Source organism: Leptinotarsa decemlineata, unplaced genomic scaffold, assembly GCF_025532065.1.
Source record: "Leptinotarsa decemlineata unplaced genomic scaffold, Ldec_3_MD MMD2_tig00000133_RagTag_RagTag, whole genome shotgun sequence".
In the NCBI taxonomy this organism is placed as follows: Eukaryota; Metazoa; Arthropoda; class Insecta; order Coleoptera; family Chrysomelidae; genus Leptinotarsa; species Leptinotarsa decemlineata.
Genome location: NW_027412542.1, coordinates 822443 through 843077, shown reverse-complemented (window position 1 = coordinate 843077; position 20635 = coordinate 822443). Strand labels below are relative to the sequence as shown.

Here is a 20635-nt window from a genome sequence, read left to right as displayed (position 1 = left end):
TGAGTGTTTCATTTTCCTCGACCTTATGTACATGCATTCTTTGAAAATGATCGATTTGCAATAATGATGATTTAAAGAATGTTAATAATCTTGAAAGTATTTTTGTGGTGGTGATTAGCTTTGTTTTTCAATTTATCGAAAATGGGTTATTTCCCGCGCAAATTTACCTTTCAGGGGTAAAAGGGGCCGATGAAATGATTTTGAAGCGATTGAAATATAGCAACCAGAATCAATTTTAGAAAAGTTTTTTTTTTCAATTAAGACTAAACAGTCTTTGAAAAAAAGAATGAAAATATTTTAGGAGATTAATTTTGGGAAAGAACGGTTTTGGCTTTCTCCATCTTTATAGAAAAAAGTTTCTTTGGAAGATTCCCACATATTTTTGTATAAAGAGGGAAAAGTAGAAAACCTTTCTTTCTGTAAATAATTAAATTATCAGAAAGGCTAAATTATGCTTTCAAGTTCAACCACTTGCATGACACCAAGATAAAAAAACCATCCGTAGTTACGGTCGTCATAAAAATATCATAAAATGTGTAGGAATGATATAATATATGTGATATAAAATTAGGAATCATTTTCACTGCAAACCGATTGTATATCTACGAGCATTTCTCCGTGTAGTAAATAATTATTAGTCAAATACAGTAATAAGTGTTACATGCTTTTTGAAAAGTATCGTTGACAGCCATGTGCCAGTTTATATCAATTTCTTTTATGGTATGTACAAGCATTGCAAAAAAATGTTTAACACGCTCTGGGAGAGGTGCTTATTAGAAATTAACTGTTTACATTGGATTTAAATGAATTGCTAATGAGTATGTTCATTTGGAAAACCTGTCTCGGGAAGTTTATTTTATTAGGATGCCGTTCTACAAATGGAAGTGTTCCTATAAAGCAGTGGTTCTTAACCGGTGGTCCGCGGACCACTGGTGGTCCCTGGAAGCATACCAAGCGGTCTGCGGAGCCATCCTAAAAATATGTTAGATGAGTCGACACACGAACAATGCAACCCGCCGCTAAAATGTTTAAAAAAGAGTTACTATTTTCTCAAAAACTTGAAACGACGTCGCAAGGTGCAGATGTTATGGATGCAATAAGTCAATATATGGAGAAACATGGACTTATGTGGGAACGGCTTGCGGGGTTTTGTTCGGACGGTTCACCTGCTATGCTTGGTTCTCGCTCTGGTCTTGCAACATTGATAAAAACCAAAAATCCGTTTGCAATTAAGACACACTGTGTTATTCATCGTCAAGCACTAGCTGCCAAGACGCTTCCAGAATGCTTTGCTTTGACGATGAAAATAGCTATAAAAGTAGTAAATTTCATTAAAAAGAATGCACTGAATACTCGTCTCTTCAAACAATTGTGTACTGATATGAACTCTGAACATGAATTTTTGCTTTTCCACACGGACGTGCGCGTTGACTTTCCAAAGGAAACATGTTGAGGTTGTACGAATTAAGAGAGGAAGTAAAATTATTTTATCTAACAAGGAAAACTCAGAGTTGTTTGAACAGTTTTGCAAGTCCAAATTTCAAATACATTTTGATTATTTGCTTAATAATAAATTAAACCTACTGCAAGAGGCGGTAAATTTGAAGTTGCAAGGCATAAGCAAAATTTTTTCTTTTGAAGATAAGATCAATGCGTTCATCGCTAAAATTGAGCTATGGATCAACAAGGTCGAAAGTAATAACTTTTTTGTGGTTGATAAGCTTAATTAAATTATTGATAGACAGAGTGCTGAAATTAAAGGAGAAATACAAAAGAACATATTACATTTAAAAATTGAATTAATTCGCTATTTTCATGACCACGAAGATAAAAGTATTCAAAAACTGATCCGCAATCCATTTATTGTAAACGTTTCTGAGGTGCCTGATGAAGTTCAAGAAGAAGTAATTGATATGCTACACAACAACTTCAATGATACATTCGAATCAGGAATTAATCTTGAAAAATTATGGAACTAAAAGACAATTTCTTTACAAAACTTCGAGACATTGCTATTTGTTACCTAACTTTATTTTCTTCAACATATCTATGTCTTCGGCGCTTCTGATTATTAAAAACAAGCACCGAAATCGGTTGGATGCCACTGCTGATATGCGTTAAAGTTCAAGTAACACTGAACAAAGGATTCAGAATTTAGTAAAGAGTATGCAATCACAAAAATCGCATTAATTTATAATGCAATTTTTGTTAGTTACAGATTTTATTTACTGTACTGTATTTATTTGTAGTTATCGTAAGGTACTTTATATTAACTACAAACTAATTAACCAACTTGATGGTCCATGGCCTGACAAAAATTTTGTCAAATGGTCCCACTGCTATAAAGTGAAGATTGAGGTGTCGTTAAATTGAAACTTCAAAGTAATGGGTACCAAAACCTTTTCAAAGTTTGTTCAAATATACTTTCAATATATATCTTCATATTGAAATAACTTATCAAGTTCGGCTATTGCAAAGTCTTGACATTATTAACATACTTATTGGACTTAGATTTTTTTCTTTAAAATATAGTTAAATTTGAGGTTTTCTTATAACAACTTTTTTAAGTAACTTTGTATAATGTTATCCGAAAAGAGTTGAAGTTTTTGGAATTTTATGACCATAAACCATATTTCAAGGCAAAAAGAAATCAATTTTTTCGAAAATTTTTCACCATCAAGATTTAAAATCAAAAGTGCACATAATCAGTTTTCCCCCAAAAGCTAATGTGAACTGTTTAATGAGGTAGGTAAACATTTATTCAAATAATGGATTCATGAAAAATAATAAAACATATTTATTCACATAATTTAACAAGCATAAATAATATGCAAAAAAATATTGAGGTGAATGGGCGGAGTATCACCAAAGCAGTTTTTGAACTCTACTCACCATATGAAATGCAATAAATAATTACACTTGCCAAAAATATAAAGAAATGTATCTTAACAAGAAAAACACTGTTTTTACTATTCTTTTAGATTACTGGTACATTTGAGAGGGGCATATTTATGGTTGCCGCCAGAATTGGTTGAGATTGAAACTTCCTCATTATGAAAACCCGTATGATAGAGCTTTCTGTTGATTGTACAACAGTCAATTGATTCCCACTCGATTTTTCCTCGACGTCAACTTTCATTTTATAGGAGAAATTAGGTTGCAGCAATGGTATCTGAAAGAATATGTGGAAAATAGTTTCATTTTTTTAAAAACTTTGCTGCCATTTTAATTTGAATTTCGGAGTTGGTATCTCGTAAATAGTGTAAGATAGGAGAGTCGTTTAATTTGGGACACGTTTTATTGAATTGGAGCTAAAAAAGTCAACTGTAGTTCCGAAAATAAATTTGAAAAAAAACAATCGAAATTCTACTTTTGGTTTTTTCTGCAAAGAGCTGCAATAAATTTATGGCGGTTATTAGTGGAACTGTCAAAATTTTTTGCAAATATATTGAGTGGCATACAATGTCTTTCTTTTTTTACTCAAATGGCGATACTTAAAAGTATCTTTTTCTAATTCATTATCAGCTCTTAGATTAAGACTTGCAATATCTCTGCGGACAAAGAACCTAGTTAACGTTAAAATTTTTTTCTAAATATGAAAAAAAAGTTGCGATTCAATAGTTCTTTGGCATGCACAACTTTGCTCCCATTTTACTCAATTCTCTTATCTCTTAACATTTACAAGATCCCCATGAAGATTGTATGATAATTATGATCTGATATTGATAGACAGTACTAATTTATTGAAAATGATTTTTCCACACTAGAACAAAATTAGCATGACATGATGATGTCGTGTCATGCTGATTTTGTTAGCTAAACGCGCGTATTTTTGTTCCGATATGGGATAAGTGTTTTCAATGGATTGTACCTATAAAGAGAGTACTAAATTCTCAAAATTTTTGCATATTGCTTATAAGGTGAAGAAATCAAGGAACCAAATTGAAATTCAAATGAAAAGAGAAATTAAACTTTCTATGTTTTTTACAACTTATTTGTAACTAACGTTACTGCAGTTTCGTCCTATAGGGACATTTTCAAACTTATACAATAAGTTTATTGTATAATACAATAACCTTATTGTATAAGTTATAATACAATAAGTTTATTGTATAAGTTTGAAAATGTCCGAATAGAACGAAGCTGCAGTAACGTTAGTTACAATGGTAAGTTATTTGTAACTATTATTGTATTATAACTTATACAATAAACTTATTGTATAAGTTTGAAAATGTCCGTATAGGACGAAACTGCAGTAACGTTAGTTACAAATAAAAGTGGTAAAAAACATAGAAAGTTTCATTTCTCTTTTCATTATGATTTCCCACCACGTAGTAACAGCTACATCCATCAATTTATTGAAATTCAAATGTTTACAGCAACTTAATAAATTATTTTGTTCGCCTTGTAAGTTTTCTGGTTATATGTAATTATACGAATCATTACCCTCTCTCAATAATAGGCATAGCCTAGAAGTTGAAAAAACTTATCAAAATAAATGTAGATCATAATCTTCTGAACGAGCTTCTAAACTCACTGTTATGTTGTTTGGAGTGCAATCATAATTTGATGGTTTTACATGTAATATCATACTGATACCAGTTACTGCCGTATTGGCTTCCATATTTTCCAGTGTAAAAATAACGGTAAACTTTGTTCCCAGTCCTAGTACCTGCAATTAGAACAAACTCGTGAAAATAACCTAGAACTCTTACTCTATGCGAGTTCTTACGGCAAGTGCATAATCAAATTCAATAATGAATCTGCTTGGATTTTCTGATTGATTCGGCCGTTACTTGATGAAGATCCATATAGTAATTTCAAAAACTAATTAATCTGTTTGGATTTGATTATGATGAAAATTCATGTAAACCAGATGTCAACAAATATATTAGACAAGTTATAACTTCTAGTGTATTAAGTATATAAAATGAGATGTGATGTAAGTGGTATGAGGAGGGAAGAGTTATTTTTTATTTTTCTGTCACTTCCGGTTCAAATTTGTAATTTTCGTGTTAATGGCGACCATTATTTGATAAGCACTTTCCAAAAATGGGATGTTAATCGAATTATTTGTACAAAATCCAAATTTTTAGAAATGTTCAAAGTACATTCCTCCTTGTTAATGACAAAATTTAGTGATTTAATTTTTTTCCTCTATACTTTTTATGACAATGGAGGTGTTATACTTATAAATGTCTGTAGAATTTTTCTTCTGAGATTTCAAGAATGGCCGGGACTGTTGCATGTTAGACCCTAAACCCTGATAGATCCCTTAATAAATAAGTCTAACGCAGTATACGAGATCTGTTCAAAAAAGAAGGTGAATGTTCAAATTTCGCGGCTTACATACATTCAATTAGCGATTTTTAACTTTTTTCTGTTGGTATACTAGTCTCGAACATATGTTCAAAGTTTCAGCCGTTAAGCATGTTTAGTTTGCTGGTGAAACATATAAGTGTATTATTTCTGAGGGACAAGGGGACAAAATAGAAATTAATGAATAAATAAATTCATTTTATTTTTTGAACAGACACCGTTTATAAAACAAGTTATTAAATTCAATAATGGAGTAGTGTCCGAAGATATTTGTGTTGTTCATTTTAATGAAATATCCAGTTAAAATCACTAACCTGAGCCGATAATTTAATTTGTTCTTTCTGGTTTACAATGTCTGATTGATAAGTATGTTGCTGAAGCAATTCTCTAGCAGCATTCAACCTCATCCTGATGAGATCTTGCTGGAAAGTTTGATGTATCTCTGAAAAAAATATGTATACAGAACATTTTAGAAGAATATCGTGTGTCTACTCCCTGTTTATATCCATTTTTTCATGCTTCTACACTGATTTTTTTTACTCTTGTTTATTAAACGACGCGTCCTTTCAGCGCATTTCGAATGAAAACGTTTATCTTTTACAGTCTTACAAGTCTCCTGATGATGTATTCCAAGAGATGCTGGCGTGGAAGCTGCTGATGTCTATGTTTTGAAGAGCTTCATTTTATATCGAACTAGTTTTTGCAAGAATATTAAACCCTACTTGTGAAACTTATTTAAAATGAAAACGAATGTTCTTTACACTTACTGCCTTTTACATTCATGGGGGAAATACTTTGATGAAAATGGAAATTCAATTGAAGTTTAATTTTTAATAATTGAATAGAACTGGCCGATAATTGATGAAAATCCATATTAAAAAACTAATTAATACAGCATGAGTTTATACTTGAGAAAGCTGTTGTATGGCTTTGTGTAAGCTGTGAGTAAAATGGGTAAAGTACTGGGTAATAAGTGTGAAAAGGATTTAGAAGGGGAAGATATTGTCGTATGTGACTGCTGCAATGATGTATGCATTCAACATGTACTGAACATTCAAGTACCGAACTTAGAGCTATTTTCAAGTCAGGTCGATGCATTCCATATTTCTGTGATCAATATATGAATAATATCAAGCAAATGCCTAAACTCATAAAACAGCTAAGTGAAATTATGGAGATAAATAGAATACTTCAAGAGGAAAATGAAAAGTTGCAAAAAAAAGTTGATGACATGAGTGTATCCAACTCACATTCTGACATGGAATCTAATTTGCTTGAAAGTGAAGATCTAATATCAGAAATTATAGACAGACAATCACGAGCGGCCAATATTATCATTTATAATGTGAATGAACCTCAGGGAAACCTCCAAACTGAAAGATCAGCACAAGAAAGAGAAACCATAAATAATATACTGCAGGACTTCAATGTCAATAAGGAAGAAATAAAACATTTCAGATTGGGAAAACCAACAATTAACAGAAATCGACCCATCATACTTTGTAAACAGCATCCAACATATAGTCCAAGGTATTGAGATTTCCGAACCATGGTTCAATTTAGATAATAATTTATATTTGCCCTTCAGCATCTTCAGATTGATTATCTTAAGAGATTTGAATGATATAATTGGGTCATTAGATAATAAATGTAGTATCCATGAAATCTTGAATTCTAAAGTGTTAAAGCAAGTATTTGAAACAGCTGGTCATGCAATCCTCAATTTAATCAATACATCGCTCCAGAATGGTCAACTGCCCGAATTATTAAAAATAAGTACCATTATACCCATACCTAAAGTTACAAACACTATAAAAGCAAGTGAATTTAGACCTATTAATACCTTACCGCCAATAGAGAAAGTTTTAGAAATAGTATATAATCAATTATTAGAGTTTATTGACAAAAATCAAATCATGCTTAGCAATCAATCTCGTTTTCGAAAAAAACATTCTTGTGAAACAGCACTACAGTTATCATTAACTAAATTTACTAATGAAACAGATAAAGGTAAATATGTTGTAGCTGTCTTTTTAGATTTCGAAAGGGCCTTTGAAACGATTGATAGAAGTATTTCGCTTCAGAAGCTGAGGAGAAATGGAATTGAGGAGATGGTTTATGAATGGATAAGTAATTTTTTATCAAATAGGAAACAGATAGTACGTGTGAGTGATTATTTCTCATCATATATAACAAATCACACAGGAGTGCCACAAGGTAGTGAGCTTGGTCCCCTATTATTCATTCTGTATCTAAATGATATTCAATTATTTACAGACTGTGAGTTCAACTTATTTGCAGATGATACCTTATGGCCTGAACTGAAGTAAATTTAGAAGAAACTGTTGGCAGAATGAATAAAGTTCTAGAGAAAGTAGAAAAATATCTGAAAACCAATAACATGAAACTTAACTTTAAAAAACAAAAGCAATGATAATTACTACTGAATTCAAATAAATACAAACAACATAAATATAAATATTGAAGATGAACGTATAGAAATAGTAACATCAGTGAAGTATTTGGGATTTCAACTTGATAATTGCTTATGATTCGACGACCACTTCAAATATATTGAAAAAAAGATTGCAAAAAAAATATATTTTTTCTCAAGAATCGCCAATAACTTATTGCTGTGTATTTTCATTTATTTGACAATAAAACACGCATTCTTAAGGACATACTTTTATTCGAAAATCTTGACTTCCATAAGCCAGTTCACACACACCCACAACATCCTGACCATGGAACACACACACACCCTAAACCTAAGGTAGGTTCACAACACTTCCTCCCTTCTTGAAAAAAAACACTGTTATACATAATTTACAGGTCTAAACGGCTGGGTTGTTTTACTAATCTACCCGATCGTGTAGTCAGAACCTTTTCAGGTTTCACAACTTCCGAAGGAGAACGGTCAGCACTAAGTGCCCTCTTTGGACTGGCACCAGCAACATTTACAGGTGAAGAACTCTCAGCTACGTTTGTGTAAGTACTACAACTTGATTTGCTCAGTGGATTAGGGTCAGAAACGTTAATATCTACAGGGATACAATTGGGTAAGATGGATGATTTCGTCATATTTGGTTGTATTCCGGTATTAGTATTATGAAAAGCTGAACGAATACTGTCAGCATGCACCAGTTTAACTGTTTGATTTTCTGTTAAGGCCAAATATGTCGAATGACTGAGAATTTTTACAATTTTTGCTTTATCCCATAACTTTGTCTGAGTATTCTTAATATAAACCTGATCATTTAATTTATATAGTCTACAACAGTTTGTACCATTGAAGACTGGTTGAGATTTAGTCTTATGGTAATTAGGTTTCAAAAGGTCAAATCTTGTTCTAGGTTTTATCTTCAGAACACATTCCGCCGGAGTGAGGCCAGTGACTGTCGATGGAGTATTTCGATAAGAGAATAAGAAATTACTTATTTTATGCAGCATTAAATTTTCTGATATTTCTTCCTTATTTAGAGAAAATAAAGACTTGTTCAAATATTTCTTTACTGTCTGAACTGACTTTTCTGCAGAACCATTACTTTGGGGGTGATAAGGAGGGGTTTTGATACTATTAATGCCATTAGCTTGACAAAAACTTACAAATTCATTCGCGTTATAGGGTGGACCATTATCTAATACTAATTCGCATGGCAGACCAATTGTGCAAAAAATCTCTTTCAACATTGAGATTGTTTCTTTAGCAGAAGTGCCGTTTTTCATGTATTTTATATCAAGCCATTTTGACTTTTGATCTAATAAAATCAAAAACGTTCGGCCGTTTTTTGTGAAGAAATCGATAAATACCCGATAAAAATTAGCTGGAGAAGAAGGCCATGAAACAAGAGGATTAGTATTACTCAGATTTTGATTTCGTTGGCAAACATCACAGCAACTGATGAACTTTTCAACATCACAACTAATGCCTGGCCACCAACAATATGATCTTATCAACATTTTTGTGCGAACTATGCCAGTATGCTGTTCATGAAAAAGCTCCAGAACCCTGTAACGTAATTTTTCTGGGATGACAATTCGACTACCCAACATTAGACAATTTTGTTCAATTGAGAGTTCTTGTCTTTTTCTAAAATAAGGTGTGAATTCATCTTCTACTTTGCTAGGAAACCCTAATTTGGTAAAATCTAAAATTTTAACTAAAATCCGGTCCTTCTTAGTCTCATAAGCGATATCACCTGCATTGAGGGGTATTTCATCTAACAAGTTGAAAGAGAACAGATAATCTGTAATATCGGTACTACTGTCCATAAGTAATCTGGACAGCCCATCTGCATTAGCTATTGAGGAACCTTTTCTGTACTCTATTGTGTAGTCATAACCAGCCAAAGTTATAGCCCATCTGGTAATTCTGGCTGCCGCTGATATTGGAATGTCTTTATTACGTCCAAATATAAATTGCAGTGGCTGATGATCGGTGATTAAAACAAACTTTCTTGCAAAAATATACTTGTGAAACTTTTTTAAGCCAAACATTATTGCTAAAGCCTCTCTTTCTAAATTTGAATATTTTTTTTCCGTTGGTGATAAAGTACTTGAAACAAACATAATAGGCCTTTCTTCCTTGTTTATTCTATGACTAAGCACAGCACCTACTCCGTATCCACTGCTATCACACAGTAAATATAAGGGTAGTTTTGGGTCATAGTGAATCAGCACGCTATCAGATGTAACGAGTTCTTTGCTCAAGTTGAAAGCCTTCTGACACTCTGCCGACCAGTTTGACTCAAAAATGACTCCTTCTTTACATAAATCATATAACGGCTTAACCTGTGTGGATAACATTGGTATAAACTTTCCGTAGTAATTAAGTAGGCCTAAATACGATTTGAGTTCTGTTAAGTTGGTTGGTGTTGGCGCATTTTTTAAACACAAAATCTTTTCATCAGTAGGGTGGATTCCATGTTGATCTATAATATGCCCTAGAAACTCTACATGATCTTCAAAATATTTACATTTATTTTTATTAACCTTAACGTTATATTCTTGAAAACGCTTAAATACTTTAAATAAATTTTTGTAGCAATGCTCTAAAGTTTCTCCAAAAACCAGGACATCATCAAGATAAGCTTTACAGTTTGGTAATCCTGCCAAGATAGTATCCATGACATTCTGAAAAATTCCTGGGGCCGCACTAATACCATATGTCAACCTGTTATAAGAATAGAGGCCTACATGAGTGTTTATAGTTAACAATTCTTTAGATTTATCACTGACTCGGAGCTGTTGATAAGCTCCTTTGAGATCTATTACACAAAAACATTTTTGCCCACTCAAGCAAGCAAAAATGTCCTCAGGAATGGGTAATGTACAATGATCTGATTCTAAAACGGTATTTAGTGTCTTTTTAAAGTCCACGCAAATTCTTATATCTTCTGAATTCTTTTTAGGAACAATGACTATTGGACTTGACCAGTTACTGAAACTTATTTTTGAAATAACACCTTGTTTTTCCATTTTCAATAACTCAGCTTCCACTTTTGCACGCAAGGCAAATGGCATATTATAAGCCCGATGAAAGATAGGTTGGGTACCTTCCTTGACTTTTAACTCGACTAAAAACTTTTGTATACATGAATTAGGTTGCTCTTCAAACACTTCTGAAAATTTACTTTTGATGTCAGCAACTAACTCATAGATCTTTTTACTCACTCGACTGGCACTGACCTGACTAATTTGTTTTTCAACTTTTATTGACTCATTTCTATTTTGGACTATTACTTCATCACTCTCAATTTTTATTTGACGTGTGACTGGTGGACAAAACCTAGACTTACAAATTTGGTTATCTTGACTGACATACCTTAGATTAAACATATTTTTCCAATTAGGACTGATGACATCAAGCCAATTTCTACCTAATAATGGTGTGAACATTGTATCACCTTCCAATACTACAATAGGTAAGAAAACGTGTTGCTTGTTATATAAAACTTTGACAACAAATTCACCTACAATATTTACATTTTGGCCAGTTACTACCTTTAGTTTATATTTAACAGGACATAATGCATAAGAACTGAATAACTTTTTATACGTAGATACATGTATGACTGTTTTACACGCACCTGAGTCTACTTCAAAATTCAGGAGCTTGCCTTCGATATTCATGATTACCTTCAAACTGTTTCCTGCTCCTTTCTCAATTTTTGCAATAAATCCCAGTTCTAAGGAATTTTCTTCGTTTTGAGACTCCTCACCTAACTCGACATCTTCATTTAATGATTTAACAACTGCACTGCGACAAACTCTACTCGTGTGACCTTTTTTGTGACATTTGAAGCACTCCCATACTTTCGCTGGACAATTTTCAGGGTCATGTTTCCTCCCACATCTGAAGCAAGGTTTTACTTCTTTGTATGATTGACCAGGTATTGCTTGTGATTTCTTTTCAAATTTGACAGGCCCTTTGCTTTGAACCTTTTTGTAACTCATTTTATTGATATGTACTGTTTCATTGCCCATAGCTTTTATTTGTCCTTCAGCTAGCTCCATAGCTACCGCTGTTTTAAAAGCATTTGCCCAGGTTAATCCATCTTCTGACAACAATTTACGCTTTATGGCCTCTGATCGCAAACCACATACAAATTTATCTCTCAATGCCTCATTTAAAAAAGTGTTAAACTCACAATATTGAGATAAATTCTTCAATTTTGTGGCGTAAGACTTGATATCCTCTTCTTGCTCCTGCTGAGCACTATAAAATTTATATCTTTCTGCAATGACTAACCTTCTTGGGTTGAAATGACTAACTAATGTTGTTTTCAATTCATCGAACGATTTAGAGCTGGGTAAATCCGGGGACAATATATCTTTTAAAGCACCATACGCTTCTGCACCAATTAAGGTTAGGAACATTGCTCTTTTTTTTTCATCGGTAACACTGTTACATACAAAAAGTTGCTCCATCCTTTCCATATACGACGAAATATCTGACTCGCCAGGGTTGAAAGGCTCAATACTCCCAATAAAAGACATTTTCAACTAGACTTTGATTTGACTACTCCTCGAAGTTATTGACCCGTGTAACGACTATGAGGACTGAACTTACTGTTACTGACACTAAATTTCCGACTAGTGGATTCAACTTCCCTCGTCGCCAATAATGCTGTGTATTTTCATTTATTTGACAATAAAACACGCATTCTTAAGGACATACTTTTATTCGAAAATCTTGACTTCCATAAGCCAGTTCACACACACCCACAACATCCTGACCATGGAACACACACACACCCTAAACCTAAGGTAGGTTCACAACACTTATCAACAGATACAAAAATTATGGTATATAAATCAATAATCCAACCCCATTTTGACTACTGTGTATCTATTTTATTCTATTTTAATTTGAACACAGTGCAACAAATACAAAAACTACAAAATCGGGGAATGAGAATAATTTCTAAATGTAATAGGTATACACCAATTTCTACCATGCTATCAGCTCTACAATGGCTCTCAGTATCCAAAAGATTATTCTATTGTTCCATGGTTTTCATTTATAAAATATTAAATAAAATGACCCCATCATACTTGCTATCATTAATAACTTTTAATAAGGACATTCATCACCATTCTACTAGGCACAACAGCCACATTCATATAAATAGAACAAATACAAAAAATAGTATGAGCAGTTTATTTTTTAAAGGTTTTGTCCAATTCAATGATTTACCTGATTTAATTAAATCTACTCTATCATTAAAGATCTATGTATATAAAGTTGTATTATTCATTTAAATTTTGTTGATTATATTATATTTTAGGTTAGCTAACCTGTATATTAGGGAATCCTAATTCAATAAATAAATTCAAAAACACGTGTCGCGGTTTGTGTAAAACCCTTTATAGTGAAAATAATACAATAAACTTTATTCATTAGTTTTTTAATTTTTACATTTCGAAGGAGTATTTCCAAGCTGAATATAAGTTGTGAAATATGAATTTTGATGAACACAATCAAATAAATCTTCTAGTTTGGGCTTAGGTAGACGAGTGGGCTATGGTGATTTCTCATTTGGCTTTCAATATCGTTAGGTAAAGGAGTCATCATCGCCACCACAAACAACCAATGTTTAGGAAGATTGAAGGATTTTTGATAGGTACTGATTTTGTGATGCACTGTTTGGAACCTTTGGTGTAGTAATGAATATTACTGGAGTTTTTTGCCCAACACCAAACCGTTATTTCAATACCTCGACACGTGTTTCGATCACCAAGTGATCATCTTCAAGAGGAAGATCGGTTTGATGATCGAAACACGTGTCGAGGTGTTAAAATAACGGTTTGGTGTTGGGAAAAAACTCCTGTAATATTCATAGGTACTGACGATGAGTACCTAATAAAAACCAAAATAAAACTTTCTTGTTACAGCAAAATGAAGCAGCATAAAAATGAACAAAATTTTTCGTTATATTGAATTTTTTTACTAAATTCAGATAAAATGGATTATTTGTAAGATTGAATAATGACAAAAACTGGAATAATATTACCTACCTATATTTATTTATTCATATGTATACATTGGCAGGCCAATTTGAAGTATTACAGTGTATTACGATGCAATGCAGTTTCAAAATAGTAAGATATCATCAATTAAGAAAAATTCACATAGTATGAACTAATCTAATTCTTGCAGGCAAGTAACACTAAACACAATACACCAGCCCAAGCTGAAAATATTAAATAGCTAGGTCAACGATATGGTTTTTGGTATGATATATTGAAGAGTTAAAGGTTATTCAAAAAGTTGGCTAATCGAAGAGTTCTGGAGATAAGCTGATGTATGAGTAATTGAATCTGTGAAAAGAAACATAAAAGGTTTGCACCTGCCTAGTTGAATGATTGGGAAATTTGAGACATTTTTTTCACGAACATTGTAATCTTGCATTATAAATTCGTATGCTATTCTATCGCCGACTGGAATGCGTTTTAACATATCTGCAATGTGGCTCTTTTTGAAATGAAGCACTCTTCATAAAACATATTTGTCAACCCATTGACTTTTTTTTTCATTAGCTATAGATATTCGAGAAGTCTAATGGAATCCCAAATTTTATGAATTAGTTTTCGTTTTCATGTTTCAATGTCAAAAATCGAAAAAAAAATTATTACTCAATTGAATTCAGAAGGTTTTGATTTATCGTTATCCAAAATTCCATCGAAATTTGTTTCATTGAGTTATAAGCAAAGAAATTCTGATGCCATACCCACTTAACAATTATATGTCACTCCAATAGATATTTTGGACAGTGATAAATCAAAACCTTTAAAGTAGTCAGAATTTTGATGAAAGATATAAAATTAACTGGTGGGGTAATCGAATGGCATATTTTTCAAATTTTATTCCCTTATAATATTTTCAATGACGAACGCGTGTCGACAAACATTCCCTGCATGGATCCAGTGGAGTGGTAAGATTTTTTCTTAAAAATCGCAACTTATTTTTTTCGAAATTGAAAAAAAGGTGAACTTGAAACTTCAATCATTTTGCGCTGAAATATATACTCACCTAAAGCTGCACTTCTTTCCCTTATACTCTGTTCCAGAAATAATTTACTTCGTTTGGGAAGTGGTAAAGGTTTGCTTTGGAATAATGGTACATTTTCTACTGTGTTCAGGTTGAAGTCGGCAGTTCGTTTAAGTATTTTGAATATCACTGTTCCAGCTGCAAAATTCATTTCTATTACACTGATCAAGACAATAATTATCTTTCATTGTTGTCACAAGAGATACTTTCATATTTTTGTTTTTGCCATTCACGAAGGTAGAATACGCTGTCTGTCCAAAAATAAGACGAATTTTCATTTTTCTCAAAAATATCTATTCATTATAGTGTCCGACCGAAACTGGTTTTTACGACCGAAACCGAATTTCGGCAATGGTCTCAGTTTCGGCCGAAACCTAAACTTCCTTACAAGGATTATGTTTTAAAGGAAAAATAAAGAAAAGGTTAATTTAATCAGTTAGTCTTTATTTTTTTATCTTTAAATCACAACGTTATGCAGTTTTCGACATTTTTACTTATTGATAATCAACATAAAAAACCCTTATTTAAGAAAAAATATTAATGGCACCTTAAAAATACTTAAAATAGGTGAGGTGTTTATTTGAGTAGGTAAAGATCCTTCTTTTGAATATTATTGATGGGTTTTCAAAAATATTAAACATAAAATTACTTATTTGAGTTGTTACCTCTAATATCATTTGTATGAAATTAACGAGCCGAACATGACCGATCACAGCGCGGGAACTCCCGAATGCAGTTTCGGTCGTAGTTTCGGCAGATTTGCCGTCGAAACCGAAACCCGTTTTTTTGCCGAAACTCGACCGAAACCGAACTTTCGGTCGGACACTAATTCATTAACTTATATTTTGTCTATTTGTTCAAAGTAGTCTCCCTCAGCATTTTTTCCAATCCTCGAAGCAGTTCAGATATGCAATATTTGGTATATCTTTGAGCTTTCTCAGGTATTCAGTTTTTATCATCTTTTATCGGGTCTGTTTAATCTTGGGAACAGGAAAAAGTCGCAGGGGGACAAATAATGGTGGCCGAGGCATGACTACGGTGTTGTTTTTGGCCAAAAAATTACGAACAAGCAATGACGAGTGGGCAGTTGCATTATCGTGATGCAAATGCCATGAATGGTTTTTCTACAATAGCTGACGTTTTCTGACGTATTGCTTCTCGCAAGCGGCGCATAACTGCAAGATAATACTCCTTATGGACTATACGACCATATGGCAAGAACAACTGGCTCTTGCCAAGGAAGCAGCTGGACTAAGAATTTTAAGACCCAGTGGCACCTACGGCCTGATGACTTCGGCAATGGGGAATGTTCCTCCTGACGAAAATCAAGTAGTTTTCATAAAAGAGCTCTAAAACAACGCATTTTAAACTAATCATTTCAACCTTTTTTTTAAATTATTCAAATACTTAAAAAAGAGGAATGAAATAATGCATTCAACATTTAAAGGGATTCGTTTCTATTTCACCATTTGGCAACGTCGGTTATAGCTAATAAAGAACAATGAATCTGTTACCTGTATGAGACAAACAAAGATGACATATTTCAGGGGCGTGCTGTTCTGTTTACTTATGTTCCGACTTCCGAGACATTCTGTGACATATGACATTTTGTGTACCTAACCTATCTTCCTCTAAATAAATAAATAACAAAACAACTGTTGTTTATGTGGCTATAATTTATATTTTGCCTCAATTTGACATGATTCTTCTTCTTCTAGCACCTAACCTAACCTGAACTCCGGTCTAGCATTCTAGGCGCTGTTGCCAATATGCGAATTAGAAACAAATCCCTTAAAAATTAAAACCCAACATTTGAAACATCAATTTGAATACTTTTCGAAGTGATGAATTGAACTCAACTTTATTTTGTTCAAACTTGCATTTGCTGTAATAACCCAAATTGAGAAACATTATTCCCGATTGCGGAACTAGCCAAACGTCACACCCATGATCAATCCCTAAAGAGATGGGATGGAATCAAAGAATGTGATCTTGCCAAGATCACCCTAAGCGACCCTGGGAAGCTGGCGCCGAAGAAGTATCTGGCGATGACCAGGAAAAATCTACGCTTAACAGTAGGATTTCTGACTGGCTACTGTCAACTAAGGAAACACCTCCATAATATGAAACTAGTGGACACATCTTTATGCAGGATGTGTGAACAAGAAGATGAAACTGTCAGGCATGTCCTATGCGAGTGTCCGGAGTTATCGTTAATAAGAGAGTGTGTGTTCGGCGAGTCTTGGCCTACACCTGCTGATATAAAGGAGATGTCTCCTAGTGACCTGTCCACCTTCCTGGAACTTCTCGGGAGTATGTATAATGGGTCACATGTGGCCTAAGTGCTGTGGGTCTACACTCACCCTTCCTACTCTACAGATACGGATCCTCGGGCTTTTCCATTGGAACGATTGGACTTTGGTTTCGACGCCATAATGCGACAGTTTTCTAGGTCAAAATTCAGCAATTTTGGAATGAAATTCGTTGCACCAGCTTCATGCCCAAAATTTCCGAAAAAATTGCATGGCATGAGCCAACCGATATGCCGACATCCTCAATAACTTTATTCCATAAGAATTTTCTTCACTTTCCCCACATTTTCTTTGGTTGTTGTGACAAGCTTTTACCACTTGCAAACATTTTTCTGACTCGAAGTACAATCAAAGTATGCCACTGTTAACATGTCAAGTGGTTTTGAGCACTCAATTCCATTTTTTTTTTGAACAGCCCACATACATGTATCCCAAATGTATTTTTGCTACCTGCAAACTAATCAAATAACACTTAGTGGGATTTTCAAAGTATACTTTATGAAACCGCAACATGTGTTTCATACAATAACTTCTCCAGACCTGTTCATATGCGTCAAGTATTAGCTAATTCCAACCGTCACATATATATATATATATATATATATATATATATATATATATATATATATATATATATATATATATATATATATATATATATATATAAACTAGATGAAATTGTAGCTCCTCCAAAACAAAATTCTATATTTTCCGTTGATTCTAATAAATTATTTCGTTATATTATAAATGCCTACATTCAAAGTATATTTTTTTAATATTATGAATAGTCGACCATTTCTGCTTAAAGGGTTATATTTGATTGTATTTACATTTTATTAGCATTTTTGTTAAATAATGAATTTATATAGATAGGACCTAAAAATCCCCCCTCTTTACTTTTGAACAGGAAAAGATATTGAGGTCCGGCATTATTAATTTTTTGATAGAAAGACAAGTGTTTTCGTCGAGATGGCGCTACTAACTTCATTTACAAATGGGAATTACAAAAAAAAATTGTCTTCAACACTCACCCATTCATTCCAATAAATGTTCAAAACACTATTCACTTTCTGATAATAATGAATTCTGTTTAGGAATTTTTCTTATGTATCATACAATTTAATGTCACATATCCCCCCCAAAAACATCTAGGTGATCTAGAGGGCTATTTCTTGGCACCACATCTGCCTATCTGCAGGTTTGGATAATTGACAAACCCAAATGAATTTTCAACTGTTATGTTGTGGTCCCTTGGAATGGCCCACTAGATCATCTGATATGACGCCTCTAGACGTTTTTGAGGGGATAGATGTGGATAAAAAAACAGGTACTTGAAATGAAATTACCCCAGGAACATTTCATAATGTAAGAAATGAATTTGTTAACAGATGAATATAAAACTGCTAATGATTGGGAACGTCTGACCCCATTTTCAAAAATAAAAGTGTCAGATATAGACTTGAAATATCTATTAAATGAGGTAACACAAGACACACTTTCCATTTGATACAAACATTTGTAGCGCCTTTTCATTGTGAAATTTTCTTTCAATATAGTGAATATCAAAGTGCATAAGAAAGTTTTAAAATTATCGAGACAATTAAATAAAATCAACTCGAGGAGCTTTATTGATTCCATAATAAAATAACTACACAAATGGTTCAAAATCAGATCTTTTTCAGAGTTCAATAGGTCAAACAAATTTACTGAGCTATGAGATCCAATATTGATCTGAATATATTTTTATTTTAGGTGAGTACTCACTTCAATTTGTACCAGTTGAACTCTGTCATGCATATGTGAGAGAGTAATAATCAATCAATAATAATTGAAAAATTAACCTGTCAAATATGGCAGAGTGTAAAAATAAAATATGTGCCTCAGATAATACAAAGATACATTCATTCTTTCAACTACACATAGTACTTGTAACCCCGATACAATAGTTCTAGCCTAATTGTTAACACTGACTAAAAAATAAACACCAGCAAAAAGAATGGTCGGAAAAATTAACCTTCCATGAACTAATTGCAGTAACAATAATCCTACAACATAAATCACAGCACTATTCTTGTAAGAGATATCCAAATTTTCAGTAAAATACATAACAAATCATAGAATTGAGATCAAATTTAGAACTCATTTTTTGAAATGAAATCCATATACATAAAGAAAATCCTATTTCAAAGTTTCAATTTCGGCAACCACCATCTTTAGACTTCGTTATTGAATCATTTGTAGAACAATTGATGAGCTGAACAATAGGTACGCAAACATCTATCAAACAAATTTTCATATCACTAGTTTAAAAAATGTATAATGATTAAAAAACAAAGTTTTTGTCTACTCACTAAACTTGGACCACTATTAAATCAATTTTGAACAGCCTAATCGAAATTCCATACATACAACAGTTGCCGTCTATTTATAAGCATGTGCTTATTAAAATTTTTTACAAATACAAAAAGAAATCAGTATTGATTTTTCTATGCAGCACACATTTCTTTGCAAATGAAAAAAATATTGCCACTTCCTGTACAGATGAAAATGTGTACAAATTCTTTGGAAAATCACTTGTCAAACTTGAATGTAACAGTTATATTCTATTTTGTACAAAATACATTATTCAAAATGATTTTTTTATATCTTGCATCTTTTTGTTAAAACCTACTTGACTTTGAAAACATATACAGGAAGTGGAAAATATACAGGAAGTATTTTTTAGTACTTTTTTAAATATTAAAATATATATTTCACTATGACATTTGAACACAGATTTTCGAGAGAATTGAACTAATGAAAAGAAAATAAGATAGTTTTTCATTTAACCAAGGAAGGAAACTCTTTCGATATATTTCTTATTTGAACTTAGGATTCAATGCAGTTACTTACGACGAATAAAGAAAATAAAGGGAAATTTTGAATTCCACGGATTCATTGGTATGGGTACATTGGTATACATGTCCCTGATGTATGACAATGGCGTATAAAAATTATTTATTTTGTGAAATTGTAAATAGATTTTTGAAAACCATTGTGGTAATTAAAAAAATCAAAATCTGCATTCCATACTGAGAGCATTTGGTAACAAAAAGTATGCGGCAGGGTAAACTTCATAAGAAACTTCTTGCATTTGTTAGTAGGCTATACTGACGACAGAAACTCAAGAAACCACAAGATATTACAACGTAATTATTGGAACTTCTTACATAATGAATATTGAATATTCTACACAAAATTGGTAACTATTGAGAGATTTCAGAAAATACTTTTTCATGAAGAATTCAAATTCTTTTCTGTTGAGTGCAAGTGTTAGCAATTTAAAATTTCAATACAATATTAAAAATTACCTTTATTGACATCTATCTATTCATTTAACCTGCAATCAATTGAAATTCTATTTGAATACTATAAGTGAGAATGAATTTTCAAGTTTCAAAAATCAGCGGAA

The 20635-nt window shown here is 32.6% G+C and overlaps 1 protein-coding gene across 2 annotated transcripts in view; it reads right to left on the bottom strand.

Moving 5' to 3' along the window:
- Positions 1–2782: 2782 nt before the first annotated feature.
- The window catches only part of BBS1 (Bardet-Biedl syndrome 1), a 33639-nt gene continuing 15786 nt past the window's right edge, over positions 2783–20635 (bottom strand). For both annotated transcript variants that reach the window (XM_074172465.1, XM_074172464.1), the window contains 4 exons: positions 14855–15010; positions 5634–5761; positions 4538–4672; positions 2783–3172 (listed from right to left, as the gene is read on the bottom strand). In XM_074172465.1, the coding sequence (XP_074028566.1) occupies positions 2978–3172; positions 4538–4672; positions 5634–5761; positions 14855–15010 (614 nt within the window). In that variant the 3' untranslated portion in view covers positions 2783–2977. The remainder of the gene's footprint in view (positions 3173–4537; positions 4673–5633; positions 5762–14854; positions 15011–20635) is intronic.